The sequence below is a fragment of the Ambystoma mexicanum genome, chromosome 10 (assembly GCF_040938575.1).
Source record: "Ambystoma mexicanum isolate Mex_15411 chromosome 10, UKY_AmexF1_1, whole genome shotgun sequence".
In the NCBI taxonomy this organism is placed as follows: domain Eukaryota; kingdom Metazoa; phylum Chordata; class Amphibia; order Caudata; family Ambystomatidae; genus Ambystoma; species Ambystoma mexicanum.
The window spans coordinates 1,628,703,844-1,628,726,430 of record NC_090932.1 but is presented as its reverse complement, the minus strand read 5'-3'; the positions used below and the strand labels follow the sequence as shown (position 1 = coordinate 1,628,726,430).

At 48.2% G+C, this 22,587-nt stretch overlaps 1 protein-coding gene across 2 annotated transcripts in view; it reads left to right on the top strand.

The window, feature by feature from the left end:
* Nucleotides 1–22,587, top strand: part of TANGO2 (transport and golgi organization 2 homolog) — a 1,266,594-nt gene that overhangs the window by 1,152,284 nt on the left and 91,723 nt on the right. For both annotated transcript variants that reach the window (XM_069620036.1, XM_069620037.1), the window contains one exon: nucleotides 22,123–22,276. In XM_069620036.1, coding sequence (XP_069476137.1) covers nucleotides 22,123–22,276 — 154 coding nt within the window. The remainder of the gene's footprint in view (nucleotides 1–22,122; nucleotides 22,277–22,587) is intronic.

The following is a 22,587-nucleotide window of genomic DNA, read 5'->3' as shown; positions in this document are numbered from 1 at the left end:
TTCTTTGTCTGGATGTTTACCACCACGACCACATTGTCTGGTTTCACCTAACATATCATATGAACATAAAGACTTCATTTGCTTTACTATATTCTTTGATGTGCAAGACTATATTATTGCAGGATTTGCGCGTTGGACTTTCCTGCATTTTGTAAATTGTATGTCATGTGTTCTGGTACTTACTAGGGGTCACCAGTGGAAGTACACTGATCCACTTTGTTGAATTGGCGATATTAGCGAGCGCAATGTCTCTGGACGACCCCTAGGTTTGCTTATATAGGACTACAGAGATTACTTGATGGATTGGGTGATTATGCAAGGGCAAATAATCTAAAGATCAACCTGGCCAAATCGAAAAATAGTAACATTCAAACACCCTCTAACTAGGGAATCATCCGTCATATGGAACATTTCTGGTCAAGTCATCTCTAAAGGCAAGGATATCTTATACTTGGGGTTTAATTTTCAATCCTTCCCATCAAGAAAGTATATAGAGGAAATTCTCAAAGAGAAGATGACTAACCTCGGGAGTCAGATGAAGAAATGGAGTGTTTCTTATTGTAGGTTTTTAATAAAGCCTCTCTTAAAATTCTACGCAAGTAAAATTATTCCACTTCTGACCTACGGCATAGACTTATTGCCTTCTATTGCTACAATAAATTGGGAGAGGCTTGAAGGCCTACTATGGAGAAATGTTCTTTTGCTCCCACAATCTCTTCTTGTGGCTTCTTTGAGGTATGAACTTGGTCTTCTCTCCCTCCGCTATCCTGTAGAGAGGAACATAGTGTCAACATTCAGACTCATTGGCTGCCCTCAAGTTAATGCTCTCTATGAAGACCTTAATGCAGAGATTTTGAAAGCGGGGAATCAGTTCCTAGCAGGTTTCATTGCTTATACAAGGGATATTCTAAATTCCTGTGAGTGTGAAATAAGTGATCTGTAGGATAATCCAATGTTTGTTAAGAAAAGATTAAAAAGAGAAAGGATTGGATAGAGACAATTGCAGAAATGCGCTCTGAGAAATTATCATCCTCCCACTCGCTCCATGATAAACCAATGGGATTTTTGCCAGGTTACTTGGGGCGATTTCCCAATGCTAAAGGTCCGTCAGATTTTCTCAGATTTCATTTGAACATCTTACCCACGAGGGAAGTTCTTCACTCCAGACACAAGGAAATTTACAGTGACAATATATGCCAACGCTGCACGGAAGCATGTTTAGAGACACTACAACATAGATTGTCCAGATACTTGCTCGCTCAGATTAGAAAGGTTTGCTAGATTTGTGGATAACTTCTGGTGCTTAGAGACCCAATCATTCTAGGATCGTCTCAATTCTGGCCATGAAAGTTTACTGACCTGTGCGGTGGTTACTTTTTTACGTGAACTTAGCCTCTTAAAGTAATTCTTTGAATTGAGGGGGGAATTATGTGAAATTGTTTGGTATTACCCGAATTGACTGAAAACAATTGTCCGAATGACACAACTGACCGAATTACAGTGGTTCTAATTGACCTTCTGTACAATTGACCGTTTCATGTTGAACAGAGATACGGGGTGTTCTGTCAATCTTCTTGGTGACACTGGCTGACTGGATGTCCAGGATGCTGTGGACAATGCAGGCAGAAGCCCCAGCCCCCTTCCCTGCTAAGCGACTATAACCTCAGGTAGGGTTAGGGACCGGTTCCCCCACACCACAGACACACCTCTCGAGATTCACATGATGTGAAGGCAGTGGGAACCACTGAACCAGGCGGTGGTATTCAATGGCAACAAGGTGCCAAATATGGAGCCACCCCAATGCCAGGTGGGAAAACAGGACAAAAGAGAGTGTAGGTGAACCACCCCTGAAGGTAGTGAAGGAGGTGGACAGAACTAAGGCAAGGAAGGGCACAAGGCAAAGCCAGACAGTACAGCTAGATGGCTCCGGCATTGTTTGTTGCCCAGGAAGACACAAGCTGTTGCCGTGAACCAGCGTTACGTGGCCCGAGACCAGAAGGCAATACCGTGTCGCAAGCTCATTGCCTAGAAACTCCGATGGACATTCTGAGCAGACGCAGTGCCTCCCGCAATCTCCCGGGAAATGAATAATTGGCAAGTGGCCACCAGCGCCACCATGGATAGAACCTCCAACCTCCTGTCACATTGTTACGGCACTGTGCAGCACCCCAGCGACCCACAGGTAAATGATGATGGAATGTGACAACCAGAAGTCTGTGATTTACACTGCGGCGTCCACTATCCAGACGGCCAATCACACTGGCGATCTTAGCCAGGTACGACAGGGAGCTGTGGTACAAGTTGGGGCCTATTCTGGAGTTCCTCCCAGATGATAAGAGGATGGAGGCAATTGCTCTTTCCAGGAGGGGGAAGTAAAGTCTGATCACGCCATTACAGTAGCGTTGGATGTTGCCAACATATGGGTTCCCGCAAATGGGGAACAGTGTCTGCCTTTGTCCGCAAGTTTGGATGGAGGCCACGAATTTCCGACAGGAGGTCCATGCAAAAGTGTTGGACATTGTAAAGACTGGAGGGTGGTGCCTGTACTCCTGCTCTCTATATGGTAGAGGAGAGGCACAGAGGACCCCAGCCTAGATTCTCTATTGTTGGTAGCAATGGATGAGCAATCAAGGCGTAGCTTCTCAGGAGGTGATGCAGGCTGGTTCTTAAGTACAGTGTAGTCCCCAAGCACCCATAATGGAATGTCCACACACTGTATTAGTTAAAACACAATCTTTATATAATTAATGGTAAGGTTATATACATAATCACAATAACTCACTTTGTGCTCAGTTAATGTACAATGGCAAATGTATACAGTTCGAAGTGGTACCACAATTATTATCAGATTTCATAGTGCATCAACTATACTCTCGTTAAATGTCACACAAATCACTTAATAAAGGTAACCAACAATAGATATAGGAGGAAAAGCAGTTGGTTAGAACAATTGTTAATGTTAATGTTAAAGGACATTTGTACCGCGCACTATCACCACCGGAGTGGTCCCCTGGCGCTCTGGCGGCCCTGAAAGAGGAGGGGAGGTTGAGTTAGTGGGAGGAAGCAGGAAAAGTGCAAGGGAGCAGTGATGTGCTGTTGGCGGCCTCAGCCCGGTGGGTCCGTTGGCTGGGCCTGGGGTGTTTGCAGCCGGTAGTCGTCGTGTACTGTTGTGCAATACTATGTGTGTTTTTGTTTTGTTGTTGCGATGTAGTGAAGTTTGTGCGGTTTGTTGTGCTGTAGGTTTTGGTTGTGTTTGGTTTGGAGTTTGAGAGGTGTATGCAGAAAAGGGAAATTGTTAGTAGGGTTGGTTAGTTTGCGTCTCTGTCCTGAATTGAGGCGCTCGGCGTGTGTAGTCTCCCCTGATGCAGCTCTGTCCTGATCTGGGTCCGACTGGCATATAAGGTTCCTTACTTCTCTGGCCCCCACCTCTAAAATGCTCTCTCATAGCTCCCCTTATCCTCCCTTCTTACTCCTGTGGTCAGTGCACTTGTCAATGTCAACCTCTCAGGTCATGTGGTGATTGTCAATATCATCGACAGTTCCACATCACGGTGGTGCCTGGTGGTAGCTAAGGGGCGGGTGAAGTGATGGTGGGATTGTCTGGAGTAGTTGACTCAGATTCTGTGCGTGCCTCCTGTGTTCCAGTCTATCCGGTGTTACCCGTCCAGGTGCCGTGGGAGTTACCCTCTCGGGTCGGGGATGTCCGTGTCCTTTCCGGTTTAGTCATCCTTTTTCCGGTTTTGGTTTCCAGATTTAGTCTGTGGTGTTGAAGAGCCAGGTTTTTAGTGATTTCCCGAATTTTAGGTGATCTTCAGTGTTTCTTATTTCTTTTGGGATGTCGTTCCAGGTTTTTATGGCTAAGTGGTAGAAGGAGGTGCCTCCAAGTTTTTTCTTAAGGTATGGTTTGAGTTCCAGGTGGATTTCGTTGCTTGATCGGAGGGGTCTCGTTGGTTTGTAGACTGTTATTTTCTTTTGTAGGAATTCTGCTCCTTGTCTGCTGATTGCTCTGTGTGTTATGCACATTGTTTTGATGGTGATGCGTTGTTTTACTGGGAGCCAGTGTAGTGTTGTTAGGGCTGGAGTGATATGGTCTCTTCTGGATAGTTTGAGGAGTAGTCTTGCTGCTGCATTTTGGATCCATTGCAGTTTCTTCAGGAGGTATTCTGGTATTCCGAGGTAGAGGCTGTTTGCATAGTCGATTTTTGACATGATTAGGGCGACGATAGTGAGTGTTTTGTGCGTGAAGGAGGGGAAAGGTAGAATTCTTCTTGCTGTGTGGAGGAGGAAAAAGCATTTCTTCACTGTTGCATTTATTTGTGGTTCCAGGGTTAGGGTGTTGTCCATTAGGACTACCAGATTTTTTACTACCTTCGATGGTGTTGGTGCGTTTCCTATTTCCGTAGGCCATGGGATGGTGGTTTCCTTCTACTGGTGTTTGGATATGATCATGATTTCGGTCTTTCCTGGGTTGATTTTCAGGTTGTTGGCATCCATCCATTTGAAGACTTCTTTTAGACAGTCGGTTAGGGCTGAGTGGTCGGCATCGGTGTCTTTGATTTTGTAGATGATCTGAGTGTCATCTGCGTAGTTGTAACATGTAATGTTGTATTTTGTGAAGATTCTGATGACCGGAGTCTGATAGATGTTGAAATATAGTGCAGATAGTGAGGATCCTTGTGGCACTCCACAGTCGTTAACTCGTGGAGTGGATTTGAAAGGTTTTATCCATACGATTTCTGTTCTGTCTGCTAGAAATGATTTGGTCCAGCGTAGTGCTGTGTCTGTTTTGCCTATGTCTTCTAGTCTTTTGGTCAGGGTGTCGTGGCTAACTGTGTCAAAGGCTGCGAAGAGGTCGAGCAGAATAAGGGCTGAGGTAGTGTTTGAGTCTGCGTTAGTTTTGAGGTCGTCCCAGATGGATAGTAGTGCTGTTTCCGTTCCTCTCGCTGGTCTGAAGCCGATTTGAGCTTGGTCCAGCAGGTGGTGTTTTTCTACGTGTTCTTGGGTTAATTTATATACGTAGGTTTCTAGAAGTTTTGCTGGGTAGGAGATGTTAGAGATCGGCCTGTAGTTGGAAAGGTCATCTACGTCGCCACTTGTGTTTTTCAAGAGTGGCTTGATGTATGCTGATTTGAAGATCTTCGGTACAGTCCCTGTTGATAGTGATATATTTAGAAGGTTTCTGTAGTGTTCTGCTGGCGATCCTTGCGCGAGGATTGATTTGTAGATGTCTGGGGGGCAGGGGTCCATGGGTGATCCCGCTTTCTTGCTTCGTTTAACCAGCATTGCGAATGCCTCTGCTGGTGGGCAGTCATAATGTCGACAGTCAAAATTTCGAAAAATAAATGTCGAAAAAAATAATGTCGACAAACAATAATGTCGACATTTTTTCGATATTTTTTCGAAATTTTGTATTTATTATATGAATAAATAAATATATATAACTAAGCTATGTTGAGTATGAGGAGTGGGGGGTGTGGGGGGGTGGCAGGGGGTCTTGGGTGAGAGGGGTTGGGGGGACATCCCCATAGATATTTCAGGAAAGCTTTGGAGTTTGTGCTGTGGTTCCGTGTTAATTTAGTTGGGTTGTGTGTTGTGGTTGATTGGTCGCTTTTGAATGGTTTGTCGGATGTCATTGATTTTTTTTTTTGAAGTGGTTTGCCAGGTCGTTGCATAGTTTTTCTGATGGGGTTGGGGTGTTATCGCAGCCTGGTGGGTTTCTCATTTCTTTAATGATGCTAAACATTTCTTTTTGTGTATTGGTGGCATTGTTGATTCTGTCATCGTAATGTCTTCTCTTTGCCTTTTGAATTTCCTTCTTGTATGCGCAGATTTGTTTCTGGTACAGTGTTTTTTTTCTGGGTTGTATTCTTTCCTCCATTCCAATTCCATCTTTTTGTTTTTCTTTTTCATGTTGTTTAATAGTGGGGTGAACCATTTTGCCGTTGCTCTTTTTTTTGATGGGGTGAAAGGTTTTTCTGGTGCTATTTTGTCTATTGTATCCGTGATCCATTTGTGCAGTATCTCTGCTTTCCCGTCTAGTTCTGCTAGCTCCAATTCTGTTGTTGAGGGTTTTGTTAATTCCAGCTGTTCGAATAGATTGCTTTCTTTGATGTGTTTCCAGTTTCTTTTGGTGGTGGGTGTGATTTTCAGAAGTTGGATGTAGGCTTGGGTAGGCAGAGTGATCACGAATGGGATGATGAGATGGTCGCTCCACAGTATTTGTATTGGAGGTGCCGCGGTGATGAGTTCTTCTTTGGTGAAAATTGCGTCTAGGGTGTGTCCTGCCGAGTGCCTTGCTCCTTTGACTAGTTGTCGCAGTTTCATGGTGCTGAGTTGTTTAATTAGTGAGTTTTGGGAGTTGGCGTGGCTGTCTTCAAACCAGATGTTGCAGTCCCCCAGGATGATTAGGTGTTCGTGGTTGATGGCTAAGTTGGTGATGGCTTCTATGAAATTATCGATGAATGTTACATCATATGTAGGGGGTCTGTATACCAGGATGAATGGGATGTTGGTTTTAGGGCTCGCTGTTAGGTGTTTCACCATGGTTTCGCAGTTGAGGATGTTGAGTGGTTCGTCCGTTTTTATTTTCAGGTGTTCTTTGAATGCTATAGCGATGCCTCCTCCTTTTTTGTTTTTCCTGTTTATTTGTAGGCATTTGAAATCGGTCGGAAGGCAGCTTTGGAGTGTGATTTTGTAGTTTTCGTCCAGCCATGTTTCTGTGATGAACAGGATGTCTATGCTGTTGTCGTCGAGTAGGTCGAAGATCTCTGTTGAGTGTTTTGACATGGATCTTGCGTTTATTAGATTGCAGTGAAGTTTGGAGGTGTTGTTTGGTTTGGGTTTTGTCGAGTTCGTCTTCTGTTCGATGTGACGTTTCCTTCCTGGTCGGTCACTTGTTGGGCTGTGAGATTCGGGGTGTTGTCGTCTTCGAAGAGTTCTTCTAGGTTTTGTCTTGGGTTTTTTGTGTTTTCATCGTGTTCGTCTTCCGGGAGTTGTGGTTGTTGATGGGAACTTCCTCTTGCTTTGGTGATGTAGGGGGTTATTGCATCGGTCATCTGTTTGTTGTTTGTGTTGGTCATCCTTCTTCTACTTGCTTGTGTTATGTTATTTGATGTTGCTACTTCTAATGTTGGGTTGGATTGCCGTGGTGGCCAGTTGTCTGCGAGGAATGGAGTTAGGTAGAGGGATTTTTCTCTTCTCTCAGAGTTGCTTCGGTTTGTGTTCCTGTCTGCGGGGGTCCAGTCTACAGTTGTTGTTCAAAGTTGCTGTTCTGGAGTGTTTGTTCTTTCATCTCTTCGTCTCTTCCTTGGAATGGGTCGTTTGCGCGGCATTGTCAGATTGAGAGTTGTTTAGTCTTTGTTTGGTTACGTCTAGTTGGTTCTGCTTTGGTCTGGTTGTCTTGTGGTGTATTGGCGGCTGAGGGGGAGTCCGCTAATAGTTTGGGCTCCGTCTGTAGGTGGTATTCCGACTGGAGTTGGGGACTCGCTGTCCTAGGGGGGGAAAGGAGGGTGGTAAGGGTTATTAAGTTGGGTGTTATCGGTGTCTCTCTTTACTGTCCGTCTCCCTGAGCGCGGTTCATTGTGGTGAGCAGGCTGTGTGGGTTGGGAGGGTTATCTGTTGGTTGGTGGGTGGTTTGGACTTTCGCCTTGTGATGCGAGAGGCCCTAGTTAGTGACCCCCAACCGTAGTTCACTGGTGACTTGAGAGTTAGTTAAATTTGCTTGTAGACTAGATTTGAGATACCTGTATAGTGGGAGAGAGGCCTATCAATGACCGTAATTCACTGGTGACTTGAGAGTTAGTTAAATTTGCTTGTAGGCTAGATTTGAGATACCTGTATATTGGGAGAGAGGCCTATCAATGACCGTAATTCACTGGTGACTTGAGAGTTAGTTAAATTTGCTTGTAGGCTAGATTTGAGATACCTGTATAGTGGGAGAGAGGCCTATCAATGCGGTTTGAAGATCCTCCGTGCAATTAGGGCACAGCTGTCCTGCTAAATTTGAGGCACATGTATAGTGGGAGAGAGGCCTATCAATGCAGTTTGGAGAACAGACAATGCAATTTGGGCACAGCGGCCCTGCTATCAATGCGGTTTGGGGAACAGACAATGCAATTTGGGCACAGCAGCCCTGCTAAGTTTGAGACACCTGTGTAGTGGGAGAGAGGCCTATCAATGCAGTTTGGAGGACAGACAATGCAATTTGGGCACTGCAGTCCTGCTGTCAATGCAGTTTGGAGAACAGACAGTGCAATTAGGGCACAGCGGCCTTGCTAGGTTTGAGACACCTGTATAGTGGGAGAGAGGCCTATCAATGCAGTTTGGAGAATAGACAATGCAGTTTGGAGAACAGACAATGCAATTTGGGCACAGCGGCCCTGCTAAGTTTGAGACACCTGTATAGTGGGAGAGAGGCCTATCAATGCCGTTTGGGGCGACGGGGGGTGATCATATTGGCAGACATTGGTTTAGCCTAGTGGCCAGGTATCTAGGGTAGAGCTGTACGTCTCCCCGACCCGAGCCACCCTACCTTATTGGTCCTTGTAGTTGCTGGTTGACGGCTGGCCACTGACTTAGCTTGCCCTGCGGACACCTGCTGACACTTCCTGGAGCCACCTCTGTTGGAGTCGCCCTTGGCCTTGGGGCCCTTAGCCGCAGGGCTGCACGGGCTGAGGGCTGCCCTGGGAGGACCAGTGATGAAGTGTGGGTGGACCAATGAGAGCGGGCATGGGCGGGTCGGGAGGCGGGAGGGATCGGGATGGAGGACGGTGTGGGAAGGGGGAGAGGCGGCTGGAGGGGCACTGCAGGGCCTAAGGCCCGTGTTGGATGGGCAAATAGGTGCTTTAGAGGGGGAGCTGGGCCAGGCAAAAACACTCCTAACTCACATGGCGTCCTCGGTGGGAAAGAGGCGCCGGTGATCTCGGGTCAATGGACCCAGGAAGCACGGGCCGAAGTGCCCAGTCAGAGCAGGGGGGTGGGTCGGGAGGGATCGGGATGGAGGACAGTGCGGGAAGGGGGAGAGGCAGCTGGAGGGACGCTGCAGGGCCTAAGGCCCGAATTGGATGGGCAAATAGGCGCTTTAGAGGGGGAGCTGGGCCAGGCAAAAACACTCCTCACTCACCTGGCGTCCTCGGTGGAAAAGAGGTGCCAGTGATCTTGGGTCAATGGACCCAGGAAGCACGGGCCGAAGTGCCCAATCAGAGCAGGGGGGGCGGGTCGGGAGGCGGGAGGGATCGGGATGGACGATGGTGCGGGTAAGGGGAGAGGCAGCTGGAGGGGCGCTGCAGGGCCTAAGGCCCGCGTTGGATGGGCAAATAGGCGCTTTAGAGTTGGAGCTGGGCCAGGCAAAAACACTCCTCACTCACCTGGCGTCCTCGGTGGGCAGAATACTGCCCCCTACCATTTAGACACAGTTCTGTGTGGAGATCCCCCCCCACCTGGGCAACCTTTAAAGTAAAGATATATCACAAGCCCAGTCCATATATTGTTTTATAAGTCTTATTTCCTTCTATAGGCTGTCTACCACCCCAATGTACCTTGAATAGCAGAGTTCGACGAAGAGTCGTCTATGGATCCTTCTTGAGCGCCTACCTTTAAAGCAGGAGCCACGGATCGTGGAGATCCCTCGAAGAAAGTGAACTTGACGTTCAGGCGGCAGCTTCGGTCCCAGCGGTGCTCGTCGACAACGGGGTGAAGACGTCCTGCAAGGAAGAGGCGTACGGGGCACCTTGAGGACGATAGTTCAGGACCGCAAAGAGTTTGTGAAGAACTGAGGCCCAGCATGGGCGTCGAGTCGTCTGCCGTCACTACGGTCTTTGGGTGGCAGGAGACCCACCGGCGGATGCTCCTCGGCACTTCGACGGCCTGGCCTTATCCGGTGGGATAAGGCGGGAGGCGGTGCGGACGAGCGTGTCCATGAATCAAAAGTCTTAGGCAAAGGAGCGTTGTGGCTCCGGTCATTGATGGCACAGTGTCAAGCGGTCCCCTCTTCTGGTCAACAGGGCTTCGACGGGCCTCCAGCGGTTATGCAAACCAGCGAACCCTGGTCAAAGGCAGTGGACGGAATGTCCAATGCTTATCTTCATTCTCCTCAGTGGTCCCAGTCTCCGGTCGGCAGCCTGTCGAGGGTCTGACTTCCAGGGCGCTTCGGCGAAGGTTAGCGGTGCTCGATGGTCCCTCAGAGTACGGGAAGAGGGTGCCTAATCATTTACTCTCTTGGATCAGTCCCAACGGCTTTCGGATTTCAGCGCAGGGAGACAGCAGTCAGTCAACCTTCTTCTTCAGGCTCGGCTTCGAGATTAAGCATCAGTTTCAACTTCAGCTTCTGAACGAATTCTAGAAGTGAGAGGCCCCCAGATATACTAGTTGATCTCACATTCATTCTGCTAGGTCACACTCAGGCAACCAATCACTCAGAAGGGCATTGAGCAGTCAATCAGGCATATGGTGCATTCAGGCCATACGCCTTCCTCTCAGACACTCGCAACAAGGAATGTGTATTGGGACAAGTACCCAGCCATTCAACATTACACTCTGCATTCATACCAGTTTCGGGCAGAGCTGTCTCAGTCAGTGTATTTCATACTAGAAACCAGACATCCACAATAAGAAGTGCATATTGGTGACACACTCCATTCACCCAGGTCCCACCCACAGGGTGTGCCCACAACATACAGTCACTGGGAAGGCTCCAACCAGTCTGGCCTGGACTTCACAACACCACCATATGTGGAACTTCCACCCAACAGCCAGTCAGGGGGAAGAGACAGAGTCAAGGCAAGAGGCCACAGGCGCCATCTTATTTCCTATCAGGAATCAACTGATTCCAATGGCAGGGCCTGGGTATCCCAAAATGGAGGACATTCAGATTACCTGTCAAATTCAGCATGGAGCTGCCACCAGCCCATACCCTGCTCTGTGGGCCACACACAGGTGCCCAAAAACATACACTAGTGGCACAGGGTTGTACCCCCACCATGGATGCCATAAGGGTATCCCATGGGTCTGTACACCAAACCAAAAACAGGAAGAGCTGCACTGCCAGGAGTCCCATATGGACTCCTGGGCAGAAAACAATACAGAATACAAATGAAAAAGGACTACAGGACAAGGACAGGGAGGCCCTGTCCCTCCAAATGCATTTCCAGCATCACAGTCACACCCCCCAGACTGAGGTTAAGGTGCCTAACCTCCCACGAGATAGACACCCTCATCCAGACGGTCAACATACCTTCTGGAAAGTCCATCTGCATTATCGTAACTCTTACCTCGTCTATGCTCTATGGTGAAGTCTAGCCCTTGCAGGCTAATGGACCACCTGAGCAGTTTCGGGTTCTCACCCTTCATCTGCATAAGCCACTTCAGGGGCTTATGATCTGTTTGGACCTTGAAGGTAGACCCCGTAAGGTAGGGCCTAAAATGCCTAAGGCTCCAAACTATACTGAAACAACCCTTTTCAACAGTAGCCCACCTAAGTTATCTACCCTTGAGTTGTCTACTGATGAATATGATCGGATGTTCCCTCCCTTTGTCATCTAACTGGGACAAGACATCTCCAATTCCGGTGTCGCAGGCATCCATCTGGATGATAAAGGGTTTGCTGTAGTCAGCTGCACACAACACAGGTGCCCTACACAGACTTTCTTTCAAGCCATCAAAGGCCCTCTGACAGTCTTCAGTCCAATTAACCCTCCTAGGTTGTTTGGGTGAAGTCAGAGCTGTCAGAGGTGCAGCTATGGTCCCATAGCCCGCCATGTAATTGCGATAATACCCAGTGAGGCCCAAAAAGGCTCTCACCTGGGTTTGAGTAGTGGTTGTGTCCCAGTCATGTACATCATGTACTTTACTGGGGAGAGGTTGGATTTCACCCCCTCCTATCTCATGACCAAGATACGTGACTTTCCCCTGTGCTATCTGGTAGAGTCCCCCTGGTGTTGAGAACACTGTCTTTTCCTTGGCATGGTCCGTCAGAGCTATTTGCCAATAGCCTGAGGTAAGGTCAAAGGTGTTCACGAATTTGGCAGCACATATGGTGTCCACAAGCTCATCAGCCCTGGGCAATGAGTGCGTGTCAGTTTTGGTGACAGGATTGACTCCTCGGTAGTCCACACAGAACCTCCAATCATTGGTACCTGCCTGGGAACTTGCCTTGGGGACAAGGACCACAGGACTGGACCAGGGACTGGTTGAGGGTTCAATAACACCCAGATCCAACATCTTGGTGATCTCAGCCTGGATGTGGTTCTTAACGGTATATGACATACGGTAGCACCTGCTTTTGACAGGCACACTGTCACCAGTGTCAATCTCGTGCCTACACCACGGTGTAAGGCCTTGTGTCAGTGAAAACAGATCGGCATACTGCTGGAGAAAAGCCCTAAAGGCCTTCTGCTGCTCTGTCGTCAGATCAGGAGAGAGATGTACTCCCTCCACTGAGCCATCTTGAGGGTCGCTATGCAGCAAATCAGGAAGGGGCTCACTCTCATCCTCTTTTTGCTCTGAAGCTAGCAAGAAACATGAGACTTCTGCTCACTTGTGGAAAGGCTTGATGCTGTTAACATGGAATACCTGAGGGGCTACCCCAGAGGCTCCCATGTCAACCAGATAATTGGCTTCGCCCATCTTGGAGATGATCCTGAAGGGTCCAGTCCACTTGTCTGCCAAAGCTCTAGGCTTGGTAGGCTCCATCACAAGGATTTCCTGTCCCGGAGTCCAATCCACTTGCAAGGCTTTAAGGTCATGCCATTACTTATTCAATTCCTGGCTGGCCTTGAGATTTGCTGTCACCTGACCCATCATGTGTGTCATCCTCCGTCTGAGGCCTAACACATAGTGCCCCACTTGCTTGGCGGGACCTGGAGGGGTGGCCTCCAAACCTTCTCTGATCAATGCAAGGGGCCCTCTCACAGGATGTCCAAAGAGTAACTCAAAGGGTCTGAAACCAACACCCTCTTGAGGTACCTCTCTTTAGGCGAACAGCAGGCATGGCAGGAGGAGATCCCATTTCCTCCTTAGGGGCTCTTCCAAAGCACCCAGCATGCCCTTGAGAATTTTATTAAATCTCTCACCAGACCATTAGTCTGGGGATGGCAAGAGGTGGAAAATGTATAGGCTACCCCACACTCTTTCCACATGGTTTTCATGTAACTAGACATGAAATTCGATCCTCTGTCAGAGACAACCTCCTTAGGGAATCCAACATGGGTGAAAATGGCCAGGAGAGCCCTGGCAACCACCTTTGCAGTAACAGTCCGAAGGGGTATAGCCTCAGGGTACCTGGTGGCATGATCGACCAAGACCAGGATGAATCGATGTCTACCTGAAGTGGGAGAGTCAAGGGGACCGACAATGTCGATGCCCACCCTCTCAAACGGTGTGCCAACCACTGGCAACGGCTGCAGTGGGGAAATTACACTTCCTCCAGTCTTGCCAGAAAACTGACAAGTTGGGCAGGTCCTGCAGTGGGACTCCACTTCTACTCCCATCCGAGGCCAGTAGAAATGGGCAGAGAGCCTCTGCTTAGTCTTCTTGGTACCAAGATGACCAGCTAAGGGCACCTCATGCGCCAACTGCAGCAGGAAGGGCCTGTAAACCTGGGGTACCACCAACCTCTTTAGGGCACCAGGTTCAGGCTTAGTGGGCTCACTAACAAGGAGCTCACCCTCACAATAGATCCAGAATGTCCTAGGCACTTCTCCTTGTGCCTGGGACAGGGCCTGGTTCCTCAGACCTTCGAGAGAGTGACACTCTCTCTGTCCCTTACAGAAATCCGCCCGGGAGGATCCCCCTTCAGCCAATAGGCATTGAAGGTCGGGATGGTCCTCCGGGTTGAGAACCTCTCCCACAGGAGAGTCTTCTGTCTCTTGCAGGGTCAGCACTACCAATTCAAGGCTCTGCCTTACGGATTCAAGTCGGCCCCCAGTGTGTGCATAAAATGCCTGGCACCAGTGGTGGCCTATCTACGTCTATAGGGCATACACTTATACCCGTACCTCGACGACTGGCTTATCCGGACCCGCTCGTGTGAGTTGGTCGTCGGCCACACGGAGGCGACTGTCCAGCTACTGATGGACCTAGGATTCTCCATCAACTATCCAAAGTCCTGCTTCACACCATGCAGAACATGCGGTTCCTAGGAGCCAGATTCAATACGGTGGCCTGCATGGCGTTGACCTTGAAAGAGAGGGTAACAGCCATTCAAGGGACGGTGCAGCAGCTGTTGTCAATGAGGACAGCCACGGTGCCGACCATCAAGTCGTTGCTTGGCATGATGTCATCCTGCATCTACCTCATATGGCTCTGCAGGTTGCAAATGTGACCTCTTCAGTAGTTCATGGAGAGCTGGCTGGATACAGGTGTCTGGAAGCTTCAGACACAAGATCCCGCTCATCGAGGAGTTCCATCAGGTGATATGCTAGTGAGGCTCTGCTCCAAAATCGGCCGGGGCACGAGGTTTCAAAACTCTCCATACTAGGAGACAGTCACCACAGACGCTTCTCTGGAAGGCTGGGGAGCCCACACTGGACATCATCACGCCAGAGGTCCGTGGCGGCCGGAGGAGAAGGATCTCCATATCAACATCCTAGAGCGACCGGCAGTGTTTTGGGCCCTCAAGTCATTCCTTCCCTCTCTGACAGGCAGTGTGGTGAGGATCTTCAAGGACAACACCACCATGTTCTACATCAGAGGGCACTCGATCCCCAGTGCTCTCCAAGGAGGCACAGGACTTGTAGTGCTGGGCCGTCGGACAAGAGATGTTCCTCATCCCTCTTCACCTAGCAGGAGTCAAGCACACCATTGCAGACTGCCACGAGTGGGAACTTTGGCAGGACCAGGTAGACTGCATCTTCGCCAAGTGCCGCAGCCCCCAAATCGATCTGTTTGCGACGGCGACAAACTCCAAATGCCAAATGTTTGCCAGCAGATTCTACCAACCAAGGAGCCTGGGGGATGCGTTCTCCTTCCCGTGGGAAGGGATGTCTCTGTACACATTTCCTCCATTGCCTCTCCTGCTACGAGTCATCAACACACTCAAACTGTGCCAATGCAGGATGAAACTCATTGCCCTGGCGTGGCCAAGGCACATTTGGTATCTGGACCTTCTCAGCCTGTCAACGTCGCCTACGATAAAACTGCCAGTGGTTCGGGATCTGCTCACCAGAGAAGGAGGCGCAATCCTTCATCCCGTCCCAGGATCACTGAACCTGATGGCTTGGCTCCTGCAGCCCTGGAGTTTGGAGGATATGAGTTGCCTGTGGACTGCAGGGAGGTCCTCGACCAAGGCCAGGGCGTCGTCGACTTTGAAGTTATACAGGCACATGTAGAAGCAGTTCGCTACGTGGTGCCGGTCGCAGAAGGTTACCCCTCTGAGGGTCACAGCCCCGCAGGCTCTTCCATACTTGCTATTGTTGGCCAAGGCTGGACTGGCGCACATCTCGATCAAGGTGCATCTGGCGGCTACACCAGGTCTCTAGGAAGATCTTCACTTTGGTCTCACTGTTTCGTCAAGGAGTTCCTCAAAGGACTTTTTTGATCTTTCCTGATGGTGAAGGCTCCTGCCCTAGTGTGGGAACTCAACATGGTTCTGAAAAGGCTTATGGTGCCCTCCTTCGAGCCTATGCATTAGGCCCCTCTCAAGTTCCTCTCGTGGAAGATGGCTTTCCTGGTGGCCATACCCTCTGCCGGGAGGGTAAGTGAGATACAGGCCCTATCCTGCAAGCAACCATACCTGACTTTCCACCATTCGACAGTGGTACTGCGGACGTACCCCTCTTTTATGCCGAAGTTTCCGTCGAAATTACACCTCAACGAGCCTTTGGTGTTCCCTGTTTTTTTCCCGAAGCCTTTGTCACCGGCTGAAAGGGCTTTGCACTTGCTGATGTTGCTCATGCCCTGAAGTTCTACGTAGCACGCACAAAGAGTTTTCTGAAAACTTCACAACTGTTCGTGAACTTTGGTCCTGTGAACCATGGGAAGGCCTTGTCCAAGGCTTCCATCTCAAGGTGGCTCTGTGGCAGCATCATGCACTGTCATCGGTTGGTGAACCGACTGCCTCCCTGCTGTCTGAGAGCCCACTACACCTGAGCGATCGCTGCAACGACGGCATTCTTGTCTGGTGTGCCCCTTCTGGATATCTGCAGGGCTGCTACGTGGAGGTCCATGCACATATTCATGAAGTTCTACTGCGTCAACAGGGATTCCAAGGAGGAGTCCAGAGTCGGCCAAGCAGTGCTACGCAACATGTTCGCTTGAGCTGAGTCTGTTCCAGAGGTACGAGTTGATTGCTTCTGTTGAGCCTTGCCACCTCCCGTGGTTGTGTAATGTTGTACTGCTATGTATTCGTTATTCATGAGCATGTGACTCCATGCCAGACCCCACGCTGGAGAAAGAACAAGTTACTTATCTGTAACTATTGTTCTCCAGCATGGGTCTGGCATGGATTCACATGCTCATAAATAACTCTGTATCTACTGAGTACACTTACTCTTTTCGGCAAGGGTCAAGTTTTATCTTTAGGCTTCTTTGTTCTTGCCAGCCCAGTATGAGATCGCCAACGTTAGTGGATCCGCCCCTTGAACATTAGTTAACAGTGGGTATATCCTGTTAGCGTAGCCGTGTTCACGCCACATACCCCGGGCTAGATGTCTGATGGCTTGAGATGTAGTTCCTTGGAGCCCAGGTATGTTCTCAGAAGGTTAAGTGCTGGTATGGTGAGGTCAGGCCTGAATCTGTCAAAATAGAGACGATTGTTTCATTTACCATGACATTACAGTATGGCTTAGCGATTGGTTTTCTTGTTGTTCAATGCTAAAATTGTAGGGCCATTGGATTTGTCCTCATCCGTGTCGCTTTAGGGAACCATTACCTGTGAGGAGTTAGAAATGTGAGACATACACAAAGGTAACGTTTTCTCACAAAACGCCATTTTATTAAATAAAAAGTGGGGAGACAAAAGCCTATCTTTCCCTAGCCTAACATAGCAGTCCCTGCCTAACAAACAAAGACTAAGACTAAAGAAAAATGACCTTGTGTCCAAAAGGTATCTGACCCTCGCACTTGTATACACAGCAAAATTATATATGGTTTGTTTGACTGTCTTAAATTCCACAAAATAACATATCAATTCAAACTCGAAAGCTTTAGAAAGTACTCCTTGTGAGGAGGGTGGGACTCCCTTTCCCTGGATCAATGCAAGAATACCTTGAACAAAGTTCAGATTCAAGAAAATTCTAGAGTGCAAATCCTCCTACTTAGTTTATCATTGGCATTGCTCACCTATCTTGCACTTCCATATTGTCCCTAGTAATGGATGCACTACAGCAATGGCTCCATGTGGATGAATACACTATGGCTGCAGTAGTGGTTTACTCAGCAGTAGTAAAAACATTTTGCAAATCCAAATGAACTTTCAATTTTCAGTAATGGTGGTCTTCTGCGTGCCAGCAGAACTGATATAACTACTGTCCTTTGACAAAAGAAGAGCTCTGCCATGAGGATCAAATGGGCTTTTTCTTGACAAGTCATTGGTAGACACGTTAAGACATTGGCCCTCATTACGAGTCTGGCGGTAGCTGTGCCAGTAAAACCGTCAGGCTGCCGCCGGACTCGTGGGGATTTACTGGCGCCGGACTTGCCGGAATTACCGGGGCATTACAGCCTCGTTAGTCCCATAGGATTCCACGGAAATGGGGATTGTGGAAACACTGGCACCATGCAGTAATGGTGCCGATATTTCCGTGTCCCTCTGCGGCCGATGGCGTTATATGGGAAGAAAAGGCAGTCAATTTCTTTGGTCCATAAAACAGCAGTCCCTATTTCTCAGCTGTCCCAGATTAATTCTCGCACAGAAATGCAAATGATTTCCTTAACTGCAGGAGTGATTCCCGCCCGCAGGAAAGTATTCTCTAAATATGGCACACCTTCTGTTCTGTAGACAGAAAATGGCCTTCCATTCAATGGAAAGGACTTCAAAAGGTTTGGGGACTCCTTAGGTTTTCATCATTGCACCTGGTGATGGCACTCAGCGGGAGGATCCCATGGGAGGGGACCCCCTCTGCGGGAGAGGTGAAGTCTATTGAGGGAGAACCAATGGAGTAACTGCTGAAAATGTTGGGGGGGACATGAGATCTAAAGGAAAGGTACCCCAGCCAAATGAATGGGGACAAAATGGTGTGCCACGAAAGTTGGGGGGGACAAACACCCTTGTCCCCTCCCTAAAATTACGCCCATGGGGAGAATGCGGTATGTTAACCACTATGCACCAGTCACTGCTCACCCAACAACATAGATAGGGCCCAAGCACCCCCGCCCTCTCTGTCTCCTCTTTCGTCTGCTAGTTAGCTCAGACATAGCAGCTCTATCTATTAGGTAGACCATACTCTAACAAGGAAGAGTGAGGGATGAGTGAGTATGGATAACTCCAAAAGTACTGATTCAAGGAAGAGCAGGGCAATGAAGAACCCTACGCTGAACCAAGACAAACATGCTAAACTATCTGAGATTCGAGAGTCAATGTGCCATAAAAACTGACAAAGGACTCTCCTCAGTGTCAGTCCTGTCCCAGAAGGAGCATCTAGCTGGGGAGCAAAGCCACTCAGAGAGGACAAGCTGCAGACCGAACACCTGGAGCTGGAAGGCAGGGGCCGAGAAGGTGGAGAAGAGTCAAGACGTACCCGAACTCTAGGTAACCCACAATCCGGTGGTGGGAAGGCAACCATCCGAATGGTCCAGGCGGGACGCGGCGAGAAACCAGCGTGGCGGAGCTGCCAAAAGCCGACAACAGACCACTAGAGCCCAGGGGAAGCTGGAGAAGCTTACTGATGTTGCTGAGGAAAGAAACCCTTGCAGGACCAAGCTGGAAAGTGCACGGAGGGGGGCCAGGAAGGCCTTGAGAGACCCCAGAAGTACAGAACCATCTCCCTCGTCCAAGTGGGACCAAACAGAGAGATCAAATAAGGACATATTGGGTGAGAGAACACCCCAGAGAGACCCAAAGAGAGGCATGGCAGGATAGTAAACAGGGCCTGATTAAGAGACAGTATAAACTTAAGAAGGGGGTCTGGGACCCAAACACTGAGAAACTGAGAGAGTTGTGCATGCGGGACAACGCCTTGCAGGATAATGAACCAGGCTTAAGTAAGAGACATTACAAAGCTGAGAAAGGGGTCTGGGACCCACATAACGAGAAGAGAAGACCAAGGGGTGAGAAAGGTATACTTTGGCAAAAGACAGAAGAAGAACAAACGAGGAGAGAAACATTCTCTAGCCTAACTCTAGAGAAGTACAGGGGAAGAGAAAAAGATCCCTTGGCACATGTTATAAGAAGAACAGAGGAAGGAAGATATATCCTTTGTTAGAAATCCAGACAATATTGATACTATTGAAAGAGAGCCTTAGAAACTATTGGGGGTGGTAGACACCTTCCTCATCTTATTTTTGGAACTCCTAGCCATTCCCTGCTTAACATAAGCCATTTTTGCATATCTTAATGGTCAATTTCAGCCTGAAATTCATAGGGTCACTTCTGTCCCCCTTCTTAAATATCGGGATTACCACTGATCACTTCCAGGAAGGGGGCATAGGTCCCTGTGACTTATTCATGGTCATTAAAAAGGCTAAACAAATAGGTAACTGTCTTCTTTTGAATGTGAAAGGCATATTTGTATCAGATGGAATGAGAGGTATGCGCGGTATAAAAACAGTATCTAAGTTCCATCGATTACACAGGACTCTTTGGTGTGTCTTTGTAGATGTGTAAGTGTCAACCCTGTTCCATTGCAGAGTGCCTGTGATGGCATAGGATTGCTTAGTAGCGTAATTACAGCACCTACTTTCAATTTTAGCTCGTGAGGAGGCATTCGTCTTACAGCGCTTTGCTGTTTAGACACTGAAACGTTGAGCTGGTAATTAACTGTCAATTGACACTGGAACCGCCGTGCCCTGTGTGAAGAGAAGTGGGGGTGGAAAGAAGTAACTTGAAATTATTCCAAATGTTTGCTATAGTGGAAGGTGAAGGTGACCACATAGAACTGTGCTCATTCTGTTTGTTAAAATTATAGCTGTTGTTGAATTGGAAGGGCACACGGAGGTGCATGTTGCCATTTGAACTGCACAGGGCAACTTAACACTGATAAATTACATCAGCTGAGTATGGAAACATACCTATGCGTTTTATATATATAGATAAGCAAATCGCCTGAGAAGGTCTGGGGAAGAGAGACCTCCTCCCCATCTGTGTGGAACAATATAGAAAAGCCTAGTGACGGCCATGGGAAATAAGGATATTTCCCCATCATTCATGAACTGCCTAAAAATCATCCCGAAGGAGGGAGCCACCATTTTGGAGTCAGGGTGTAGCCTACTTTATAATTTTCTTTTGAAGTGTAAAAGACGGAAATAGGTTTGACATAGGACAGTGAACTATTTGTTTGTGACTGACATTCTGACGCCCCCCTTAGTTTTGTTTGAGGCAGGGAAACCTCTCTTAGTTATAGGGACAGGTATGGTTCTTCCTTATTTTCTGTTAAATACAAATTTGTGCCAACAAGCATGCCACCTTTGTGTCCCGTGTCTACTTCTGCACCCTGACACGAGCCATATTGTTATGTATTGGGACCTAGTACAGCGCAAAGGATGTGATATTGGTATTTGGCAGGGTCTGGCGGTCTTGAGGGTTTGTGAAATAGAAGCCTTCTCAGAACCTCCCAAATTCTAGATGTTGTGTTCAGGGTTCTACATGCATATCAGGGCTCTCAGCACATGTATTTGTTTGTTTATTATAACATCGTAGGTTTGATGCCCTTTTCAGGATTCTCAGGGACTCCCAGGTTCTAGGTGCTTTTCAGGGTTCTCGGAACCCTTCTGGTTTTAGGTGCTTCTCAGTGTTCCCAGCACCCCCTGTTCTGGGTGCTTTTCATGGTCCTTAGTGCCCCTCAGGTTCTACTGGCTTTTTAGGGGTTCTCATTTCTTCTCACATTATAGTTATGTCTGTAGACTTTTCTCACCCCTGAGGTTCTATGCACTTTCACGTTTCCAAATGCCTTTTCCTTTCTGTGAGATTTTCGGGACTCTAAGGGCCCCTCCGGTTCTAGGCCCTAGAGGTGAGATAGGGATTGAAGAAATACAGGAGTTAGGGCGAGACTATGAGAAAGGAAAAAAATAGAGGTGCAATGACTACAGAAGTAGTGCTAGTGGTGAGACAAATAGAGGGAGTTATGGAGATGAGAGGGCTTCTAGAGCCGCCTTTTGTGCCCATCTGGTCCATCGTATGCCCCTCCCAAGTGCCAAGTAGAACTTACACTGTGGTTGCTTGCCACCCACCTCCAGCCACTATTATTCCAGCTTCACTTGACACAGCGACAGAAGATAAATGGTGCCATTTCATGCATTTACCAAATTTACATTGCTTCTCCCCTACCCCTGTTATGGAACTAAATATGATTTGTGAACACATATGTCGTCTTAGAGAAAATAAGTACACATGTTCTATTACACAGAATGATTTACCAATTGGGAAATATCCTCTCTGTTATTAGTATACAGGTATAACACACAACATGAACATGGAAATATTCAATCATCAATTTAGAACACTGTGCAATTGGCAAAATACAACATGTAGGTTTTAGAATGCGTAAACATTCATCATCACATCCAACAATCACAACATAAAGTGCTCAATGTGCTTCAAAGTGCTGTGGCTTATAAACATGACACCCACAAAGTGCAAATGCATAGACTCCAAACCAGCAGACAAGATGGCTATGACGGAGGTGCCATCACAAGGGATGGTACCAGCTCATCTAACCATTATGGAACCAAATATGTACTGGAGTTCACTTATTTCTCATATTGTACGTAAAACCTTGTTTATTTGAACATCTCTGGTCACCCCATCCCTTCTATATTGTGTGTAGCCATCTCTATCATTATCCCTCTCTCCTGTGTTGTATTGAACTCCTGAGGTATATCATGTTTTTTCGGATAGCTTGTCTCTCCTGTATTGTATTAAATCCTCTTGTCCGGTGAGGTGTTTAAATAACTATTGCCAACCCTCTCCTCCAGAGTTTCAGGTTACTGGTGTGTTTGTCTCTCACTCATACCACTCTCATCCTTGTGCCCTAGGTACCTACGGCCTGAGCTGCAGCCTCTTGGACACGCCATGGAAGAAGCTGGAGTATGGCAAGAACCTCTTCACCACTGCCATCAACCAAAGCCAGACGATGGCCAAGGAGGACCTGGTGAAGGAGCTCATTAAAGTGATGAACAATGAAGAGCCGTAAGAGTGTGGCCTGTACTGCGTGCACTAAAAACACAGCGCGCGCATGCCTGCTCACCCACACCCTTAAAGGTCCCCATTGCCACCTGGGGCAGGGGAGATATGTCTTTCAGCTGCCCCTATCACCGGTAACAGTACATTACCTGCGTGGCAGAGGGAAGCGGCTCCACAGTTCCATAATCAGTAACGCTGAGTATGCAGGTGGAAGTGGGGGCCAGGAAGCGTGGAGCCCCTGGAGAACATCACATGGTTCCTGGTACAGCATGGGCCTGAGTGGTGGGAGAGGAGGATGGGAAGGGTAGGTACCAGGT